The sequence below is a fragment of the Thermobia domestica genome, chromosome 7 (assembly GCF_964235325.1).
Source record: "Thermobia domestica chromosome 7, izTheDome1.hap1.1, whole genome shotgun sequence".
Classification (NCBI taxonomy): domain Eukaryota; kingdom Metazoa; phylum Arthropoda; class Insecta; order Zygentoma; family Lepismatidae; genus Thermobia; species Thermobia domestica.
Window position 1 is genome coordinate 284,407,864 of NC_137460.1, and position 22,713 is coordinate 284,430,576.

General features: G+C 37.7%; 1 protein-coding gene across 2 annotated transcripts in view; it reads right to left on the minus strand.

Moving 5' to 3' along the window:
- Positions 1-11,283: 11,283 nt before the first annotated feature.
- LOC145690986 (uncharacterized) overlaps positions 11,284-22,713 on the minus strand; it is a 42,159-nt gene continuing 30,729 nt past the window's right edge. The window contains exons 2-3 of one of the 2 annotated variants that reach the window (XM_081766462.1): positions 19,587-19,707; positions 17,252-17,359 (exon numbers count right to left, since the gene is read on the minus strand). In XM_081766462.1, the coding sequence (XP_081622588.1) occupies positions 19,611-19,707 (97 nt within the window). In that variant the 3' untranslated portion in view covers positions 17,252-17,359; positions 19,587-19,610. Of the gene's footprint in view, positions 17,360-19,586; positions 19,708-22,713 lie in introns of both variants that reach the window. The other variant, XM_081766461.1, reaches the window with a different exon arrangement.

Genomic DNA, 22,713 nt, shown 5'->3' on the forward strand with positions numbered 1-22,713 from the left:
ACTAAGGGATGAAACTGAACAAGGACGGAAGTCCAACTATGTATATACAAACATCATGAATATCTAATATTCAGTCACGTGCGCAGGAACTTATTTCGGAAGAGATCCAAAGCTTTTGAGGGTCCAAACTAAACATACGAATAAGTAATTTTAACATTTGTAAAACCTATTCAAAAATTAGACTAAAGGTTAATTAAAACTTGGGATTTATTGAAGGATTAAGGTTCGTGATTTTGATTTTTTTGTTACTTCACACACTATACTTAGTGATACGCACGAGATGATACAGAATTTTCGTTACAAGATTCGAGACGAGATAGATCTATTTCAACAGAAAATATATATGGTTTTCGAGACGAGACAGAACTTTCGAAACTTTTTTGAGACTAAACATTCTCAAATCTTGTCTGGTGGGCATCACTAACTATATTTAAGCATTACTGTAATATGTTGTGTATGACTCAATTTTTGCAGAGTTGCACTTGCGTTTTTCATTAATATTCAACGCTGTAAACATTAATATTGAACATTGAATAAATAAACTATCCAAATCCCTTAATCACATTTGCTTCTACATAGCCCGTAGTCATAGTACTTGTTCATACGTTTAGACACCGATAATATAATTGCGAACCTGTTTTCTTTTCAGATGTTTAGATTGCTTTATACATTTTCTCTCAATCGGGCTGAAACATGGACTTGAGCAAAAGGGACGATAAAAGATTGCAGGCTTTTGAAATGTGGGTGTGGAGAATATGGATAATTAGAATGTATATTTGATTTTACATAATATGAAGTATGTATATTTTCTTTACGGTTTTTGATAATTGTCGGTGTTTTGGATGCAATTCGGGATAAGATATGGAGTAGAAAGAATTACGTTTATTTCCAACATGAATGTTCCCGGTTCGCGAAGAGGCTCAGTAGTAGACCGATCAGTTCTGATATGTAGGATTCCTGTTTTGATCCTAGCTCTCGTTAAGTGGGCATTTAGGAAGATAAACATCCTATCCGTGTGACTTCTCAGGTTTGTCCCGAACCCAATTCATCTCACGTTCTTCAGTCTACTATGTCGTCCATCATCACCATCACCTACTCGCATAAACTCAGAGCAGAATTGGACACATCGAACTATAATAATAATAATAATCTCTATCAAACTAATAATGCTGTGCAGCGCAGAGTTGAACTATTTCTTATTTTTTTTATTAAGTTTACAATTAAATCGCCTGACATATTAATAATTTCAACAATATATATAATAACTTCCATTTTATAATTATTTACATTCTAAGAAAACACACTACTCACTTCATGAAAAGAAATTCGGAAGTTACTCTGAAACATATTATTTGATTTGAAAAGATGAAGTAACCATTACCATTGAGTGATCTCAACCATTAGTAATTGGTCTGGAAAACCTCGCAGAAACTGTACGCATTATTGATGTAAAATTTAAGAAGTATAATATTCCTGTTTTGAACATTGACATTAGTGTTTTCCGATCCTATTTCGTTCATTGATAGACCTACATACTAACAGAACTACTAAAGGATATATCAACACACTGTTCTTGAGAGAAAATACTGTCTTCGATTGAGGACTCTGAGTTCGTATCGACCTTCCTATTACTTGTTGTAAATGAATTCTAATACCGACATCTCTTTCGCTTTTGCTGTGCAAAGCCCTCTTCTTTGGTTTCATCTTTCCTGGAGTTGCTGTTAGTATTCTTGTTCGACCACTCCTCTTTTTCTCACGGTTGGTTTTATTAAGAGAGGTAGGCAGCCTTTGGATAAGGACGGATATTCTGAGTGAATACTAACGCAGTGGAAGATATTGCTGCAAAATATAACATATGTAGTTTCTTGGATAGCTAATATAAGCGAGCTTTGAGGCAGAAGCTCTGATGAACCATGGTCCATACCCTCAGATATGACAGCAACATTCTGCGTGGTAAGGTTGTCTATAGATTTTGCTGGTGAAACGGTGCGTTTCTGTTCAACGAGGGATTTGGACGGTCATTTACTAAAGATATCAGAAATTAGTCTTCTGTAAAAGAAGCACTGTTGAAAGGGTATATTACAGTTTTTTTTAAAAATCGAGATCTGATATTCTATTGTGTCATAGCACAGGGGTATACCCGTCCTATATACTCATCAATAGAATGAGGAGAAATAGTTTCTCCTTGGTTATTAATCAGCCAGTCATTGCACACCCGATTGTAATGCGTCTTCAGAGGTCCATAAAGCGAAACATCCACCAGTTGCAGTTTGATTGCAATGCGGGTTAAAATGTTCATAACACGCCATTTTGGTAAGCATTCTCTACCACAATGATGTTTACGAGGTTTTCGTGGTGTTCGAGGAGCAATATGATTGGATTTTCTTTCGAATATTTTGAAATTTGGGTAATGTGATCTAAACAAACACCAAATACCTCAGCAATCATCCATCCAGTGATCCTTGTTAATACCAAGCTATGAGGTGGCATTTTCGTCAGGAAGAAATTCTTGTACCCTACGCTCGAATATAGAAAAACTGGAGGAATGCTTTTCCTAACTGCATTGAAGGTACATAGGATTGTCACTTGTTCAGCACGTTCCGCTCAAGTTACCTGTCCGAATTAATTCTGTCCTCGTGGAAGCTATCACAGGTGGCGTTGTGTGTATGGTACTAAATCCAGTTTGATCACAGTTAAAAGTACACTTCAGAGTGAAGTTTCATTTCTCATATGCTGATTTCAAATTGTTCAAAAAGTCGTCCACGTTCTGCTTTTTGAAGCTGGTACTTTTTGATAAACTTTTAGTTCCAGGGATCGCAGAGATAACTGAGGGGGATGCTTCATAAAACCATTAAGCCAGCCATATCCCGCACTTTTCTGCACAGTTTAAAATTCTGGCACATTCTTCTTCAAGGCATTTTCATATGCGTAAATCAAAGTTCGTCCGTGCCTCGTTCTAAGCCCATAGTTCGTCTTACTTGCGCTAACGAGAGTTTCTCACAAAGAGATTTCCTTGAAATATTACAGCATCTCCATTTGGGTCTTGCTTGTACTTTTCAATATGTTGTGTTCTCTTGCTACCTCTCAAATACTCTTCTTTTTCTATATTACTATCTTTACGGCTAGCAGAATATCACTGTTTGCTGTTTGTATTTAGTCTATGTTTATCTTCTTCCACTTGCTTGGCATTTTTCTGAAACACTAATGTGAAAAAGTACTAAATAAATATAGCGTTAGCCAAGCGGAAACACAGGAATTATAATAAATGTACCCAACGTTTTCACACTAGTGAGCAGAAAGGAGTGGAACAGTGTCCCAATCTTCCTCAACTCATCATGTCATAATCCTCCCTGTATACCCACTTTTACTACTGTCACTATAAAGCCACGACCTCTGGTATTAGAATCATACAAAAATGTTCTAAATATACTTTCAATACCTAACTCTCTACTTTTATATCAAATGCTCTACTACCTCTTCATATTGTGAAATATGTTTATAATATACATCTGATATAATAGTTATCAGCGGTGAAGGAAAATCTGTCTTTGCTTCTAAAACATTGTGCACGTTCAGAACATGGTAGCAATGCTCTTTAAACGTAGCCGCCACATCCGCTAGCAACCGCTATGGCTTAACACAAATCACCAGAGAGGTATATCATTGTCCCACATCTCCAACTGTCCTAAACCTCACAATTATTCCCTATATTTGTGTTGGCACCCTGATACGGATTTTTTTTTTAAATCATTATCTGAAAGTGCCAACGGGATACATATTTGGGCAAAATTTTACTTACGGTCTTACAGCGACTTTAGTCTTGTGATAAAAATATAAACAAATAACTTTACTTTGTTTCAAGACATAAATTACCTATAAGACACCCTTTAGAAATAACATAATAATTGAAATTATAACGTAATGGTATGGCGCACGTTTGTTTTAGATAACCACCCACTCAAGGGTTATGCCCTCCATGGGGGTAAGAGAAGTGAAGGGTATTTCGAAAAAGGAGTTGCAGATGGTCTAAGGGATTTTCAAAATTTTTAATTTTATGTCATAAACAACGTGAGTGAATAGGACACTACGATCTTTACAATCGTAATTATAATGATGGTGGAGAAAGGAAATTGTACAATGAATTATGGACATCATAATGAATCTATGTTTATCTTCTTCCAGTTCCTTGGCATTTTTCTGAAACACTGATGAGAAAAAGTACTAAATAAATATAGCGTTAGCCAAGCGGAAGCACAGGAATTATAATAAAGGTACCCAACGTTTTCACACTTGTGAGCAGAAAGGAGTGGGGCAGTGTCCCAATCCTCCTCAACTCATCATGTTATAATCCTCCCTGTATACCCATTTTAATTACTGTCACTATAAAGCTACGAACTCTGGTATTAGAATCATATAAAAATATTCTAAATATACTTTCAATACCTAACTCTCTACTTTTATATCAAATCCTCTACTACCTCTTCATATTGTGAAATATGTTTATAATATATATCTGATATAATAGTTATCAGCGGTGAAGGAAAATCTGTCTTTGCTTCTAAAACCTTGTGCACGTTCAGAACCTGGTAGCAATGCTCTTTAAACGTAGCCGCCACATCCGCTAGCAACCGCTATGGCTTAACACAAATCACCAGAGAGGTATATCACTGTCCCACATCTCTAACTGTCCTAAACCTCACACTTATTCCCTATATTTGTGTTGGCTCCCTGATACGGAATTAAAAAAAAAAAATCATTATCTGAAAGTGCCAACGGGGTACATATTTGGGCAAAATTTTACTTACGGTCTTACAGCGACTTTAGTCTTGTGATAAAGGTATAAACAAAGAACTTTACTTTGCTTCAAGACATAAATTACCTATAAGACACCCTTTAGAAATAAAATAATAATTGAAATTATAACGTAAAGGTATGGCGCACGTTTGTTTTAGATAACCACCCACTCAAGGGTTATGCCCTCCATGGGGGAAAGAGAAGTGAAGGGTATTTCGAGAAAGGAGTTAAAGATGGTCTATGGGATTTTCAAAATTCTGTAATTTTGTCATAAACAACGTGAGTAAATAGGACATTATGATCTTTACAATCGTAATTATAATGATGGTGGAGAAAGGAAATTGTACAATGAATTATGGACATCATGATGAAAATATTTGGATTTACATTTCATCATATTGCGTTGTTGAGTGAAATCCATGAGACGAGCTGCGTTTGGACGAGAAAAACTATAATATATTGTAAAATGACGGATATAGGATATTCTTCTCTCTCGGGGACTTCTTCAAGCATTATTTAAAGGGATGGGTAGCTCTGTTAGTGACAAAGGAATTATTGTGTAGAATATAATTGTATGATATTGTGCGGAGGGTGATAGAGAAGAAACTTTCTGATGAGGGGAAGATCTTGATGATTCGGTGGTAAGGAATAATGATACATTGTAAAGAGGAGGAAGAGGTAGAATGGCTGATGCTGTGAACGATATAATATTAAATATGAGCTTGATGGAATCAGAGAGGAGTGGAGGATGAGGATGGAGCGTTCCGGAAGAATTTGAGGCAAAGCTTTCCTATATGGAAAAGTAGAAAAGTCACGCGAGAATAGAGCTCAGGAGATTGATGTGGTATAGAATTCTGAGTGTGCGATGTTCGAGAACCTTAAGTTTTTGATAAAAAAAAGGGGGGGTAGCTACCGAGACCTAACGGTATGGCCGTAACTAATCACAGGTCGAAGGAAGACTACATAAGTGTTTAAGAGTAGGTTTGTAGAACAACTCCAGATTGTGACAGTAAGTAGTTTTAATAGATTGAGTCAAATGTATGCCTTTCTATTGATGTCCTGGACATAAGTCTTCCATCTGAGGTGTCTATCTATGGTGAGTCTTAAGTATTAACAGTTTTGGGGATTCTAAGACAGTTGTCGTTAACAGTGATGGAAGTGAATTACTGTGAAATCTGGAGCGTTTCTTAGGGGCCAGAAATGCTGTAGTTTGGGTTTTAGCAGCATTGGATTTCAGTAGCCATTTATTGCACCACAGACCAAACGTCTGTATTATTGGTTGTAAGGCGTTGTTTACTTAGTGTATAATACTGCAAATTGCAAAAAAAGCTGTATCATCAGCGTATGGAAATACCTGAATATTTTGTGGGGAAAGAGGCATGTCAACAACATAAAACAGATATAATAAGGGTGATAGTAAAGAGTCTTAAATACGCCTGAGTGCATAAATGTCATTTGATATGACTGTTGATTAAGGTATTAGTAAGTACGGTGGCCAGACAAGAAATTGTAAATAAAACGAATATATACGATAAGGCGAATGTGTAGCAGGTTTGAAGGCAAACCCTAACGCTACACGTCATTAAATGCCTTTTCTAAATTAAAGAGTACCAGGCAGGATGGCTTGGTGGTATTATACTGCTTATAGATGCAGCTGAGGAGACGCAGAAGCTGATCGTTGATGGTAATTTGTGGGCGGGAGACTGCTTGATGGTGTGGTAAAGATAGGCCTAGTAATGAGAAACATGAACATGAAGTCATTTGACTATATTTTTCCCTAGAATTTGGTTGAAGATTCTGTTGAGCTGTATCGGAAGGTATTGTTTATTTTTAAAAACAAGAGAAATTTGGATGATTAGTAAGATTTAGCAGTATTCGTGGACTTTGTCTTACATGTCGATAGATGTTATTGATTTTCGGGTCATTATAACATTTATGATAGACAAAATTAGTGATTTCAGTGGTAGAAATGAAGGTAGTGAGTGCTTTGTGAGTATATATGTTGGGTTGAAGATGGATATGTGGTGAATTGAAGTTGAAATGCCTACAGGATGATAATTAGGCCTACAATGCTAAGTGAATAATAGAAGTGTAAAAATAATATAATATAATTAGGAAGCAAAGGTTTTAGCTTTTCCTTGGTCTCTGTACAATTCCTAATCGTGATGTAAGAGAGGATAAGAGGTTTGGGTAAATTTACCAGCTAATGCGTTGAAACGCATCTAATATTGCGAAGGGTGTGATAAGGCAGAAATTGTGTTTCAGGTTTTAATCCACTGTCGTAATTTATACACTGTTCGGTGGAGGGTTCTATGTTGCTGAAGAGCTTCGTGGTTGCCAGTGCAAACATATTCTGTATAGATTTGACCTGAGTATTTAAGTAGACGAAAGTAGCGCGGAGGAATTTTGGATGATGAGGTGATATATATGCGGTTTGGGGGATGAAAAGCTCAATTGCGAGTTGAATGATTGATGGTAGAGATTAGAGTGGATTAACCCTTAGAGAACCAAACCTAAAATGTTAGGTCAAGTATTAAGCGTGGGTTATTTTGACCCATTCGTGCTTCTTACAGTAAATTTCATACGCTGTATACACTGTCAGTGGCGGCTTTTGATTCTTTCAAACAATACCTGAATTATAGTACTGTAACATTAGAAATTTATACATAGAAATACGCTTTGTTAGGAATAAATTCTGTCACACATTGTATTTTGATTACACCTGACAGTCCTTGCAGAGCAGTTTGCTGGTGCAATGCGCTTTGCAAACAAGCTTGTGACAGATTACATACAAGGGATGGATAAAAAGTAATGGCACAATTGTTATAATTTACAAATGACTGTATTAGAAGGGAAAATACGTTCTACATTCCTTCAATGTAATCACCCCCATGTCCACAACCTTCTGCCACACGTATGGAAGGCGCCGTACTCCGTCAGCACGTTGTTCTCTGGCTATGTCTCGCAGCGACCGCCCTACGGCATTGAGGATGGCCTGTCTGGTGTTGTATCGTTGTCCGCGAAGTGGTTGCTTCATCTTGGAAAACAGGTCATAATCGCACGGACTCATATCCGGCGAATATGGTCGAAGTTCCAGTATCTCCCAGTTCCAGGCACGTAAAAGGTCCGTCACGGCGGTAGCTGTGTAACAGCGTGCATTGTCGTGCAAAATGATTGGGGTCCGTGCCAAAAGATCAGCTCGCTTTCTCCGCAGTGTGGGACGCAGATGGTGTTGCAAGAACGTACAGTAATATGGCGCATTCACAGTCTGCCCTGCTGGTACAGCATGGAGCAGGATAACCCCTTGGACATCGTACGCCACTATCAACATCACCTTCACTACTCCCTGACTAGGGCGCACAGTCTTTGGTCGAGAGGAACCGGGATGCTTCCATTCGTTGGATTGGCGCTTCAAACATGGTTCGTAGGATAGAACCCAGGTTTCATCAATGGTAACGATCCTGCCCAAGCAATTGTCACCCTCTTTCTGGTGGCGGTCGAGCAATTCTTGTGCCAGTGCATATCGGTACCATTTCTGCACCTCCGTAATGGCATGTGGAACCCAACGTGCTGCAAATTTGCGAAAATCCAGGATGTTCAAAATGTGAAGCACAGTATTATGGCACACCCCAACCTCTGCCGATAACTCACGCGCAGTCCACCGTCTATCCACATCCAGCAAGGATGCAAGGAGCCGAATTGTCAAGTTGTCCACTGGAGGTCGTACAGAACATTGGCGGTCTTCCACGTTGTCTGCCTTCCCGAAACACTTTAACCCATCGAGCTACGGTGCGGTATGGCAATGCTGCATCACCACAGGCTTCCCGCAGTCTCTGAAAACATTCTCGTGCACTACGACCACGTGCCACTTCAATTTTGATCCACGAACGCTGTTCATGTTTAGTGAAGATTGTGTTTAGAGCGCTTCCACTCGCGATACCAATTTGACGCCACTGCTCTCGTTGACTGATTGACTCAACAGCGTTTCCACTCACCTAAGTTCCTCAACTGAGATTGTCTTCTCCGGTGCTGCCACCCCGCGCTTCTCCGTCACTAGACTGGCGCGTGCCGGCAGGGTTGCGAGTACTTTTTATCCAACTTATGTACTTTTAAGGGGTGAAGAATCACGTGTCTTGCTAAAAATAAAACAAGATATTTTAGGGAACTGAACCAAAATATAACAATTGCTGAGAAGGAAATATGTAGTGATGTGTGGACGTGGGAAAGAGTGGGGAGAAAAGGAGTTTCATAAAATAATATTTACTATTACTCTTACCCGAATCAAAGCTCGGTAGAACGGAGAAGTGATTAGTTCAGGTTTCATTTCAGTCGGCGAAATAATAATAATAATAAAATGATATTCTTGGGGGCCGTGCCGCGAGGTATCCAAAACTGGATGAAAACGACCTAGCTACACTTTCTGCCATTTTGGGGTGTATTTTGTTTTTTTAATATGAATTCTACTGAAATGATTTCCAAAAGTAAAAATGGTTGCTAATGGAAGAATACCAAAAATATTAGCCCACTACCTCTTTTTGATATTGTGGCATTTCTTTATAAAAAGATCATCTGAGCCAAATTGACCCAGTTTTGGCATTCAAAGGTGTAATTCATTTTTAGTAAAAGGAGGATAAGCCGCTGACAGTATATGAGTTTAGTAAGTTTAGTAGCGAAGTATTAGCCGAGAAGGTGCTCAGACGGAGGAAGAAGTAATGGAAACATTTTGAGTGAGTGTAATAGGCACATGTTAACTACCCAGAGGATCTAGAATGTAGATGAAAATACTGTGGGCGAGAGATCATGTGATCAGGAGTAGTGTTAGATCAGGAACGGATTGGTTTTGGTAATGGGTGAATGAAGCAGGTAGTGGAGGCAGGGATAAAATTGTTATAAGCTGTTTCTCTCGGTCTGAGCGGCTATGGATGTTAATATTGGAAGAGATCAGGTAATGATGGAAATTACTAGAAATATATTGGAATGGGAGGGGAATAGGACGACCTGGTCGAACATAGATGACTGTCATTGTGACACATAAAAATCTGTAATAAATAGTTATGATTAGATGTTCTGGAATATTAGATGGAGAGTCAATACTATACCATGTGTAAGGATAAAATACTATTGTCACGGCGCTGGTGGCGCGTCGAGCCGGAACCTTCTTATCGTGTCGAATGAGTTGATGGCCGGTAAATTTGCAATTAAATTTGGAAGTAAGATGCGTTTTACTGATAAGCAATGTGTGAAATTGTTCCTCGTATAATAATTGTTCAAATATGAGTTTATGAAGTAAGTAGAAGAGAATGTTGAGAAATAGAAATAAAAGTCATAGTCAAATACCTAGGAATACATGATCACTATGAAGTTAAATATTTGTTTCGAGTGAAGATACATGAAATTGCACGTACGAACCATTGTAAGTGGCATGAAAATCGAAGTGAAGAATGTTGCGAGCTGCGAGCTGAACGTGTAATATTCATGGTTGTGCAAAAGATGAACATTTTGAAGAGTGTGGTTGCCAAATGCTAATAGTTTATGAATATAAAAAATTGATTAGTTTCTCGTGAAATTTCGCCTTTTCGGTATGGAACATAATGAGTCAACAGTGAACATAATGAGTTTCCTTATTTGTAATACACCCCTATTAAGAGAAATCCTTGTTTACTTCTTTCTAGTTAATAAATATTTTATTTTGAGTGCTGGTATTTAAGCAATAAAATAGTCACATAGGTATCGAACTTAATTATAACAAGAAAGATATTGCTTGAATAAAGTGAATGTACAGTTTCGCTTAAATCGTATCCACTATCTGGTGTTTATATTTAATATTGTAAATATAATAGAAATTTAAATCCTAGTTCACATCTTATCAGGCAAAAATGGTCCTGGGTCCAGGAAGCACAGTGTACCATTCATGAAATTTTCTTTCACCTTACCACTGTAGGGTTAAGAACAATGAATGTCACGAGAGTAAAGTGTACTAACAAGGCGTAAACATTAGGGACAAGGGGTATGAAAAGTTAAAGTTCGTGCTCCTACTTCGGGAAAATATTTGTGCTATTTCTGTGTTTTTCATTTCCATTATGAACATACGCTCCAACCAGTAGTAAGGTTACGGCTAGAGTCTGCGTTTGACAGTATCTCCAGCTGGAAATGCAATGATATACCGTTTTCACTTATTGCTACAGAACACTCAATTGATATAATTTTCAATGTTCAACCCAGATGGCAAGAAAAGAGTGAGAGTGACTAGAACAACGTGATCCCACGCTAGAGAAGTGTGCCGTCAGGTGCTCTATATTCTGCGTTTAATGTGGTGATGTACAGAAGAATGCTGATCAAAAGTGCAGTGAACAAAACCACGTTTAAACTATACTATCTAAATGTACAATGCATTATAATCAATTTTACGGACTGCGGTATGAATATTAGTTAGTTGCTTGAATATTGATGTCTAGTGGTAATTGAAACGTGTCTGAAAGTATTGGTAAGGAACAGTGGAATGCCTTTTTTCAACCAATTCTCTACATAGATAAACGACCGCAAGACCACAGGGTCGGATTTTTTGTAGTATTAAAATAAATAGGGCAGCAGAACACAGAATGATCTCGTACGTGAGTGTGAAATTATTTTAGCCCAAGTAAGTCTATCCAAAACAAACTTCGTCCGGTGTTTCTGCTGACCATATACGAAAAGTCCTCAAGTTTAATTGAAACATGCCACGAATCATTTCCAAATGTTGTCACAAGGTGACAAAATTCTTCATTTTGGTGAATATATCTTGGGCTTACATATGGATCTACAGTAAACATGGGATAACATCACACAAATGACATTGCTTTGTCGAACATTCTACTCAAGCACTCGACTTGGGATTGTAGGATTTTCATAACGCACGTAAAAATAGCAGCTTAGATTATGTCATGTCTATTTTTCTGATATAATCCGTCATCTCATATAAAGAGTTCCTTCTCCCAGACCGCGAGTTGCCCGTTCCCTATCTTACTCCCAATCTCAGAAGCCAGCAATCCAACTCAAAAAGAAAGTTTGTACCTGACTGAAGGAAAGCCCCTTTGGGTGAAATTTGCAAAGTGCAACAGGTGATACAGTGGACACTTTTACTAAATTGAACTATAGACGAGGCACTGGATTCTTTCTCTCATGTTTTTAATGCAACAATAAATACTTTGTACTGTTCAAAAAAGTAAAATCAATGAAATTTCCAATGAGGCACGGCGAACAGAGTCGCTACACTTTACCAAATAAAAAAAAAAAAAAATTTTGGGAATTATGGTGTGCATTTCCAAATGAATACATATCTTAAAATAATTTCTGATATACGACTTAATACAAAAAAGCTATTGAGATGCAGCAAACACCTAGATTATATCTAAAAAAAAAAAAAAAAAAAAAAAAACAGACCAGCATCAACAACACTAAACAACTTTGGTATCTTATCAGATCTAGATCTAAAAGTTCTAGCATGTCTTTTAAAGTACAATGTTATATCAGGTGCACAAATTGAGGGAAGAACAGAAAATTTTAATGAATTCTTTTGTAATAAATTCTCAACTGAATAATCGACGTACCTCCCTGTTCAATCCGTTTACTCGTCCAATTTCTCTCATTTATCTATCACTCCCCCCGAGGATGACTTACTCTTATTCTCACTCCGGATTGAGAGCATCTGGCCAGGACAATATAAACTGGACCTTTCTGTGTTCGAAATCATATATTATTTATTTTCCACTTTCGCCCATTTTTAATAGATGTTTCAGGGAAACCTGTTTTCCCTGTTCTTGGAAAACAGCCCGATTCTCTTCCATTTGTAAATGTGGATTAGAAAGTAATGTGTCACGCAAAAGCAATATCTCGCTACTCTAAACATATCAACCCTCTGCGAGAAAATTATCAAATGCATTACTTCCCGTTCAGTACAATCCCAAAGTTGGTAGTGGAGGGTGGACGGCCAATCCGCCGTCAGAGGGAGCCAAAACGTGATTTTTTGTTTCGCATTTACATAAAATTGTAAATAAAAGTTTCATTATTTTTCATCCGCTGTTTCATTTTTTACTGCCCTAACATAAAAAATATTACAAACCCATATCTATACGGGTTAGCATTAGAATTAATAAACGAAAACCTGAAAGCTCATCGTAAAATATCAACTTTGCAAAAAAAAAAAAAAAAAATGCTGGTGTGCTTGGCACAATACAGAAAACTAACTACCGATGATGAAGCAGTGTAACCAATCCGAAGAAATATTTCCTACATCTGCTGGTCAAGGGAAAGCAACAGAACTCGCCTTGAATGTAATGTTTGTGGAAAATACATGTTCAGATTGCAGTCAACAATTATCACTACTTGCAATACATGTAAGCAATCTCAGAAAGAGAGCATTGAAGTGGATGTTGATTAACTTTGAACCCGCGTTGAGTCTACATATTGTGGAAAAACATATGCAAAAAGCATTCAATCATTACTGCTCTCTGCAATAAATATCAGCATTATAACAACAAGCTCAGTGACATGGATATTGGTTAGGTTCGAGTCTGTTATTTTGTGTTTTGTACAGTGTTTTCACTCATATTTAGCAGTATTATAGTTTAATTAAACTTATACGTTTGGTCAACAATGATTTGTCTTGATTTACTAAACCTAAATGCTCCAAAACATACTTTTTGCATCATGCACAATGCTGAAAAATGTGAATAATCAATCACGGCCGAATCACCGTCGTCGCGAGCGGAAATGTGAATTGGCAGTACGTGAGACTGATACGTAATATTGAACGAATTTTATCGCAATTTTGATAACTAGGATGTTTTGCATTTGTATATTTTATCACGTGTGTAAATTGAATATACTTTTTATGTACAATCATGATTTTTTAGTAATTAGTTTCACATATCTTACAATGTCTTTCCACTAACAAAATATGGACTTCATGTAAACGCTTTTCACAATTATGCACAGCTATCTTTTACCTGTATGAGATAGCATGTTTCCTCAAAATTGAACTTCGATTATACCGTTCTTCATAGTCTTGACTGAGCACTTACTCCCCATCTGTATTAATATATATGTTGGGAAACATAAACTTTAATTAAGCCCTTTCTACACACGTAGAACGCTTTAGTTTTTTCCTTAGTATTTAATAATATGTTTTCTCCTGTGCATTGTAAAACGTGAGCTCCATATAAATCTTCTTTTCTCCTGTGTGTTGTCGTATGTGTGAGAGTTTCATCTGTGTATTAAAATATCCTTCCAAATTTGAGTATAGACCAAGTATTATTTCAAACTCTTCGTATATGTGAAGTTTTCCACTTGTGTATATTAAAATTTGTCTTGCCAAACTTGAACGCGAACTATATGAAGCTCTCAAATCAGAAGTTGCTAACTCATTATTGCTTGATTTTACAGGATCACGCTTTAAATTTTATAGAAATGTGTTGAAATATCGATATATTAATACAATGGTGTAAAACTTTGTATGTTGGTTCGTTTTGACAGGTGTGATGTTGTCTTATAGTACCAGATTTTTATAAGGTAAACAGAACGTTTTTGAATAAAATTTAAAACCTGATTTAACAACTTTTCTTATAAAACGAGTGAAAAGTTGGTAAGTCAGTATACTCAAAAACTTCTAAGTATACAAGAGAATAAGAAGGAATGCGAAACATAGCTTCAAACTTCATTTTTATCAACCCACATGCACATTTACCTTATATCATCATCCCGCGCTTGAGAAACGACTCTGGCCGAAAAAGAGTAGAAGATATTTGCGTCGAAATTTAGGTACAGACCCTCTTTTCGCACAAACACCACGAATTCCGGTTAAGTCATTAACACTTTGGATAAAAATGCTATTAATCCCGCTTTGAAATCAAAGACAACAACTGGAATGCAATCGTTTTCAATATTATTAGTCAGTCATTTTTTGACACATACAACCTTAATACGATTTTAACGTAATGTTTATCTGATCAGTTTAACCCATGTGGAAGGGACGAAGACTTGAGTTTATGATCACTTGTTATCTTCAAATTGCATAAAATTTTCTGTCAAAGAGCATGAAAGAATGTCGTAAAAACCGGAAATATAAATATATGCGGTGAAAATGGAACTGAGCAACCATGTATCGACAAGCAAGATGCAGCTAAAATGCAGATGGTCCAGAAAGTCTTAGTGTTGGAATTGACATGTTTTTCCGCTGGATCTACACTTGTAGCTGATGAGGAAGGTGCGCCCTCACTATGGATGTCGCTTAAACTTGTTGCCCTTAACTCCCTTATATACAAGAACTCTCATGGACTATATTTGGAATTTTTATCTCTAGATAAAAGTTCCTTTGCGAAATCGTCACTTGAATCTTCGTCGGCGTCAGCCAGCTTTACACTATGCGGCAATCGCTGTGGCGGCAAAGAGAAGAGGTATTCGTGGAGTAGATGCGGAACAAATTTTCTGTAACATGTGCCCCCAAAATACGGACTTAAAAATTTGTTCCTCACAACTTACATTCTATGCCAAAGAGCAGGTACATTTGAAGGGCTTAATGTGATCTGACTCCTTTGATATTTAATTCTGTTGTAGTTTTCTTTAGCACGGTTTTTTATCGTGTACATACTTTTTCTGCCGAAATTTAACTTGTGAGAGCGGCAAATTCTTTTATATATGCCATGTCTATTTACGTGTCTTGCCAAGGATGATTCTAAACTTAATCCTATTGAACTTCCTTCGCATATCTGTGGTTATTGAACTATGTGTTTTACCATGCGATTTGCCCAATGAGAACTGCCAGTAAATGTATTTCTACACTCCGCGCGTGCAAGAGACTTGTTTTGTGTGAATTAACATTTAACTTGCTTAATGTGAACCTTCAGTAAATAGCAGGCTACGTTCTATGCATCTCTTTGGTTTGTTAATTGTGTATTGAATTGTCTTGCAAGGATTGAGGGTAGACTAAATCATTTTCAACATTTACCATGTGTGAGATTCACGTCCTATGCGGCTTAACACGTATGAACGTTGAATAAATTCCATTCCAGGGTTTTGGCACGTGAGATTTTGGATCGGTTGTGGATTGACATGTGTGTAGCCAACTCTGAATTTCATTTAAATACTTAACCTCACTTTGGCAAGTGTGAGCCTTATATCTTTTGTGAATTAACGTGTGTAACCAAAGTTGAACAATGTTTAAACCCCTTACCACACTTGGCGCGTATGATGCTTTACAGCTGTGTGGATTGGCATGTGTGAAGCCAAATATGAACGTCGCTTAAATGACTAACCACACTCGTTGCATGTGTAATGTTTTTCTCCTGCGTGTATTAACATGTGTGTAGCCAAATGTGAACGTACCCTAAATCCCTTACCACACTCTTGGCACGTTTGTGGTTTTTCTCCTGTGTGGATTAACAAGTGTGTAACCAAAGTTGAACGATTTTTAAAACCCTTACCACACTCTTGGCATGCGTGAAGCTTTACTGCTGTGTGGATTGACAAGTGTGATGCCAAACCTGAGCGTCGATTAAATGACTTACCACACTCTTGGCACGTGTGAGGTTTTTCTCTTGTGTGGAGGGACAGGTGTGAAGACAAATTGGAACGTCGATTAAATGCCTTACCACACTCTTGGCACCTGTGAGGTTTTTCTGCTGTGTGGATTAACATGTGTGTAGCCAAATCAGAACGTCGTTTAAATCCCTTACCACAATCTTGGCACGTGTATTTTTTTTCTCCTGTGTGGATTAACATGTGTTTAACCAAAGATGAACGTACACTAAATCCCTTTCCACATTGTTCGCACGTGTGAGGTTTTTCTCCAGTGTGTATTAACATGTGTGTAGCGAAATGTGAACGTACCCTAAATCCCTTACCACACTCATGGCACCTGTGAGGTTTTTCTCCTGTGTGGATTAACATGTGTGAAGACAAAGTGGAACGTCGATTAAATGCCTTACCACACTCTTGACACGTGTGAGGTTTCTCTCCTGTGTGGATTGACAGGTGTGAAGACAAATGGGAACGTTGATTAAATCCCTTACCACACTCTTGGCACGTGTGAGGTCTTTCTGCTGTGTGGATTAACATGTGTGTAGCCAAATCAGAACGTCGTTTAAATCCCTTACCACACTCTTGGCACGTGTATTTTTTTTCTCCTGTGTGGATTAACATGTGTCTAGCCAAATATGAACGTTGGTTAAATACATTACCACAGTCTTGGCATGTGTGTAACCTTGCCAATGTACGATTTAACATGTGCGTAGCCAAACATGAACATACACTAACTTCCATTCCACATACTCCGCACATATGGGATTTTTGAGCACTGTGCACTAAGTTATTGCTTGACAAAGTTGAACTTTGACTAAAGTGTTTTTCACTCTTTTGGTAGGAATGACGCTCTTCACTCTCCTGAGCTAAAATATGCCCTGACAAAAGTGATGGATGAAACCCCTCTCCAAACTGCATCGAAGTATGAGATTCTTCATCGGAATGAGAAATGGTTTCCTTTAAAGTAATACACGTATCGTCTTCTCCGTGGAATGGTAATACGTTATCGCGCCTGTAACAAATTCAAAAAATAAGGAAATGTGAATGGAGATAATGATTAAGTAAGAACAAAAAAATTATCATTCTCTATATTTCATGATAAAATTACACTCATTTTTTTTTATTACATGAAATATTGTACAAATATGAAATGCTGTACCACTGAGTAGTTTCCATATCTTTCTATTCTCAAAATAAGAGGCTGTAGTTTGTTTCAATATATCAAATTGAGCCATCGTTTATACCGTGGCTGTCATACGTCTTTGACCGTGGCTGCTTTGAAAGAAATGCACAGTACGAGTATTAAATCTGTCTTATCTGTAGTTTCATGTGGAGAAAAAAAAACTTGCCTATCAAAGGTTTAATAACAACTGAATTTATTAAAATAAACTCTACCAAAGATCAATCACTTATATCATCATAAGAGGAATGCGAGAGGCATTTTGAAACGAAGAAAAAAATAATATACAACTTTCAAAGTGAGGCAGAGAAACTAAAATAACCAGACTAAAGACGAATCATTTACAGCGTAGTGATTGTAGTTCAGTGGCCTAGGCGATTGGCCAGTAATCTGGAACTTTTTCGATCGAATACACGTCGAGCATATTTTTTGTTTTACTTTAGGAATGTTGATGGTGGTTGACCAGCGATAACACACGCTTTAATACATTCAAATATTTGAATACTTCTTTAATAATAAATTTCTATGATAGACACGTCCCTGTAGTTAAGAAACGTGTTTCGCAACCCCCATCACCATGCTAAACCGATGAATTACGTTCGTTAATGGTGCGGAGAGATAAAGCTTATAGAGCATACAGGAGACATGTTAAAAATTGTGATCCTTCCAGTGATAGCACAATAAATCCTAATACGAAATTCGAAAACAATAGGATGATAAGAAACCGTTGCACTCAAGAAGTAAGGAAGGCAAAACGGAGCTTTGCCTATTAAATACTTGAATTCCAAAATAACGGAGCAGTTCTTTGGAAGAGGCTAATGTATTAGGTGTTGGGAGAAACATAGCCAAGAACGCTGTTAACTATACGCCAGATGAATTGAACACTTTTTTCTGACAAAGCTGGATGGTACCAGCCTCCATGAAACTGCAAACAATGAAGAATATTGTAGCTACGGAAATTAACTCTCTGTTCTCGCCTTCTCACGTACAGCCTGCACATGTATTAAAAGCGATCCAAAGAATTAAATCTAAAGCCACTGGTATAGATGATATTTCAATAACCATGATGAGGAAAATCCTACTGCATGTACTTAATCCTATCACTGACATTTTTAATTACTCTCTTGCCACAGGTACTTTTCCCACAGTATGCAAACTCGCTAAGGTCCCCCCACTTGCAAAAAAGAACAACGCTGATAATATTGCAGACTATCGTCCTATCAGTGTCCTTCCCGAGCTTTCAAATTTTTTGAATATATTGTAAATGATCAAATTCGGGAATACTTAACAACAAATAATTTATTGGATACATTTCAATCTGGTTTTCGAAGTAATCATAGCACATGGACTGCACTAGTAAACATAACGGAGGATATAAGATGGGCTATTTATAACGGAATACTGACGCTCCTTACTCTACTTGACTATAGTAAGGCATTTCAAACTATTCATTTTGACATATTACTTCAGAAATTATCATTATTGTTTAATTTTTCTGAATCAGTGGTTAAATGGTTTCATTCTTACCTTCACGAACCTAAACAAAGAGTAGTGATCAATCAGGATCACATATCGACATGGCATTGTATCAACAGTGGAGTGCCGCAGGGTAGCGTACTAGGTCTCCTTCTCTTTGCCCTTTACATTAATGATCTCCCTAAAATGCTCACCTATTGAAAAATACCATATTTACGCTGATGATTTTCAGTTATATGCTTCTTTTCCCCAACAAGATATTAATAATGCGATTGACAAAATAAATACTGAGTTAAACAAAATCAGCGACTGGTCTACGGCTCATGGGTTAAAATTAAATGCAAAAAAAAAAAAAAAAAAAAACAGTGCTTCTTAATTGGCTCCTCAAGAATTCTTTCTTCTATTAATATCTATCAGCTCCCAAATATAATATTGTCCAATACTGTTACTCCATTCTCTAGAGCTGCCAAAAATTTCGGAGTCATAATAAATCAAAATCTCTCCTGGTTAGATCAAATAAATGGAGTTTGTAAGAGAGCATTTGGCGCCCTAAATACGTAAAATCGACTAAGAATTTTCTTACCAATATCTTTGAAGATCAAATTTGTCAAGGTACTGGTGTTCCCACATCTTGACTATTGCGACTCAGTCTATTCTGATCTAACAGAAAACCAATCAAAGCGCTTGCAAAGAGTGCAAAATGCCTGCAATAGATTTATTTTCAATATAACTTACAGGGAACATCTCACATCTTTTTATAAAAAACTGTCATGGCTGACGTTAGTCGGAAGAAGAAATTTACATAATCTTACCCTATTGTACAAAATACAGGGTTTGTATGATAAGTAATGAGACCAGGTCTGGAAACATTGTTTTATTGATCTGATCTGTACAGGGACTTAAAAGCTTTCGAAGTACTCTCCTCTTGCGTCGATGCACTTCTGCAATCGATGTTTCCACGCTGCAAACGCCCCCTGGAAGTCAGCAGCCGGCATGTCCTTTAGAAATGTGGTCACGGCTGCTTGGATGGCTGTGACGTCTGCAAAACGGGTTCCTTTCAAGCGTGGCTTCAGCTTCGGGAAGAGGAAGAAGTCGGCCGGGCTCACATCTGGGCTGTAGGGTGGTTGTGGAAGGACTTCCACCCCAATCCGGGTCAAAAAGGAGGTCACTAAGAAGGCGGTGTGGGCAGGGGCATTGTCGTGATGCAACTTCCACCGGCTAGCGATCGCCGGTCTTTTCCGCTTGACGCTCCTGTGCAGTCTCTCAAGGACTTGTTTGTAGAAGGCGGCGTTGACGGCTTGTCCTTGGGGTACAAACTCCTTGTGGACCACCCCCACATTGTCAAAAAAAACAATCAACATTGTTTTCACCTTTGACTTCGACATTCTGGCCTTCTTGGGGCGCGGGGACGCAGGAGTGTGCCACTCCGCGCTTTGACGTTTCGTTTCAGGGTCGTACTGGAACACCCACGACTCGTCACCTGTTATGACGTCATCTTCAAAGTTAGGGTCACTGTTCATGAGGTTCAACAGTTCCTGACAACAATCAACACGTCGTTGCTTTTGTTCGTCAGTCAACACTCGCGGCACCAGTTTCGCACAGATTTTTCTCATTCCCAATTGTTCCGTCACAATCTTGTGCACTGTTGTGTGGTTCATATCGAGTTCATCAGCAATCAATCTCAACGATAATCGACGGTCTGAGTTCAGGAGATCCCTCACTTTTGCCACAGTTTCGTCCGTAGTCACTGTTGTCGGGCGTCCAGCCCTCTCCAGATCCTCAACGCTTTCCCGGCCGTTCCGGAACGCACTGTGCCAACGAAACACCTGGGCTTTGGATAGGGCTTCCTCTTTGTAGGCCTCCGTGATGAGAGAAAGCGTCTGAGTAGCCGTTTTCCCCAGGCGAACGCAAAATTTGATCGCATAACGCTGTTCGATGGAACCCTCCATGTTTGTTGATTTTCCGCCGTGACAAGAATGTTCACAAGGGCTTTGTCCAAGGCTTGTCCGCGCTCCACTAAGGCTCGGAGCCAACTGACGCGCGGTGCGTTGCTTTGCTCGGACCCCCCCCTACATCCTCCATCACCGACAAACCCGCTCCAGCGACACGCGCGCCGCGGCGCGGCGAGTCTCATTACTTATCATACAGACCTTGTACTTACTACGTCAGAACCATCGTATTTAGCCCATAGATTTTTATATTTATGAGATTTTCATACTAGAAGCACAAGATCACAAGATAATTTCTTCTCTCCATCCCCAGTCACAATTCTGATTCATACTCAAAATCCTTCACAGTAAGTACTTCACGCCTCTGGAACAGTTTACCTCAATTAATACACAAGGTTTCCACAGTCGCCAAATTTAAAAAAAAATCGGTATATTCCCTTCTCTTAAGTAAAGGTAAGGACACTGGTAGCACATGAGGCATCTTCGTTTTACCAGATTATTAATAACCCACATATGAACACACACAAAAAAAAGGTAACCTATGTTAATTTGTACAGCTTATTCATACTTCTAGTACTGCTATATGCAATATGCAATTTTTTGTTTCTCCATGTTATTTTTGTCCCCCCTATTGAATATTAATTTTCAATTTTTGTTTTTTGAAGTGCTTAACCATTTTTTTAATTAACTAGTATATTGTTTTCTTATGTGGTTCAATACTTTTCTTTCGTAATTGTTAATATTTTCTATATATTGGTGTTTTTTTTAAATATATATAATGTATGCAAGTGGTTAAGAGTTCGGAGAAGGCAGCAGAGCCTTAACTTCGCCACGTAAAAGAAGCCATAAATAAATAAATAAATAAATACTAGTTTGTTTCAACACTTCAACTTTCAAATTTTCAGGAATAATACTAGTGATAATAAATATTATGCAGAAAAATATTTCAAAATTAAAAATTTATTATCGCTCAGGTCATTCCATTACAAGCAGAAATAAAAAAAATTGGTTTTGTGTAACGTTGCCCATGAAAAGACGAATTTCTCATCTCGATTCTAAAACCAAACCAAACAAAATCGGGATGAGACTTAACTTTTAATTCCAGACGGGACAAGGCTAACTCACTCTATCGACATGCTTTGGAGATGAGAGTAGAGACGAGACGAAAAGTATCGTAAACATTTCTCGTCTTATCTCGATTCTAGAAATAGTATATGCCACTCTTCAAGCAACAATTGCTATGTAGACTGAATCTTATATATTATTTTGTTACTTTGTACTTCAGAGGTCACTGATTTATGGTCTGTATATATATTTTTGTAGCAAGGCTTTTATAATTACATCTGCAAACTCCACACGTTAGTTTATTACAAGCTTTAGTGTTCAATTATATTCAGGTCTTTCTATTACAGTTATTTTCCTGGAAACGTAAAGTAGAATATTTTCTACACGAAATATTAGCAGAAAGCTTTCGTTTAAATTAGAGTAGCTGTACCCCTTCCTCGAAACCCCTACGTTTAAGTAAGTTTTGCCGAATTTTAGTGCAACTATAAACTTTTAATAACATTATTATTATTATTATTATTATTATTATTATTATTATTATTATTATTATTGAAGTGTTGTAAATTTAATGGTACAACCTGTTCCACCTAACTCTCGCCTAGTATGCATTGTGCTGAACAAACAACGTGTGTATAATTTTCCTCCGTGTTCTGCTTCCTCGCACTTTCTTTATTTCAATATTTCTTTCATTCTCCT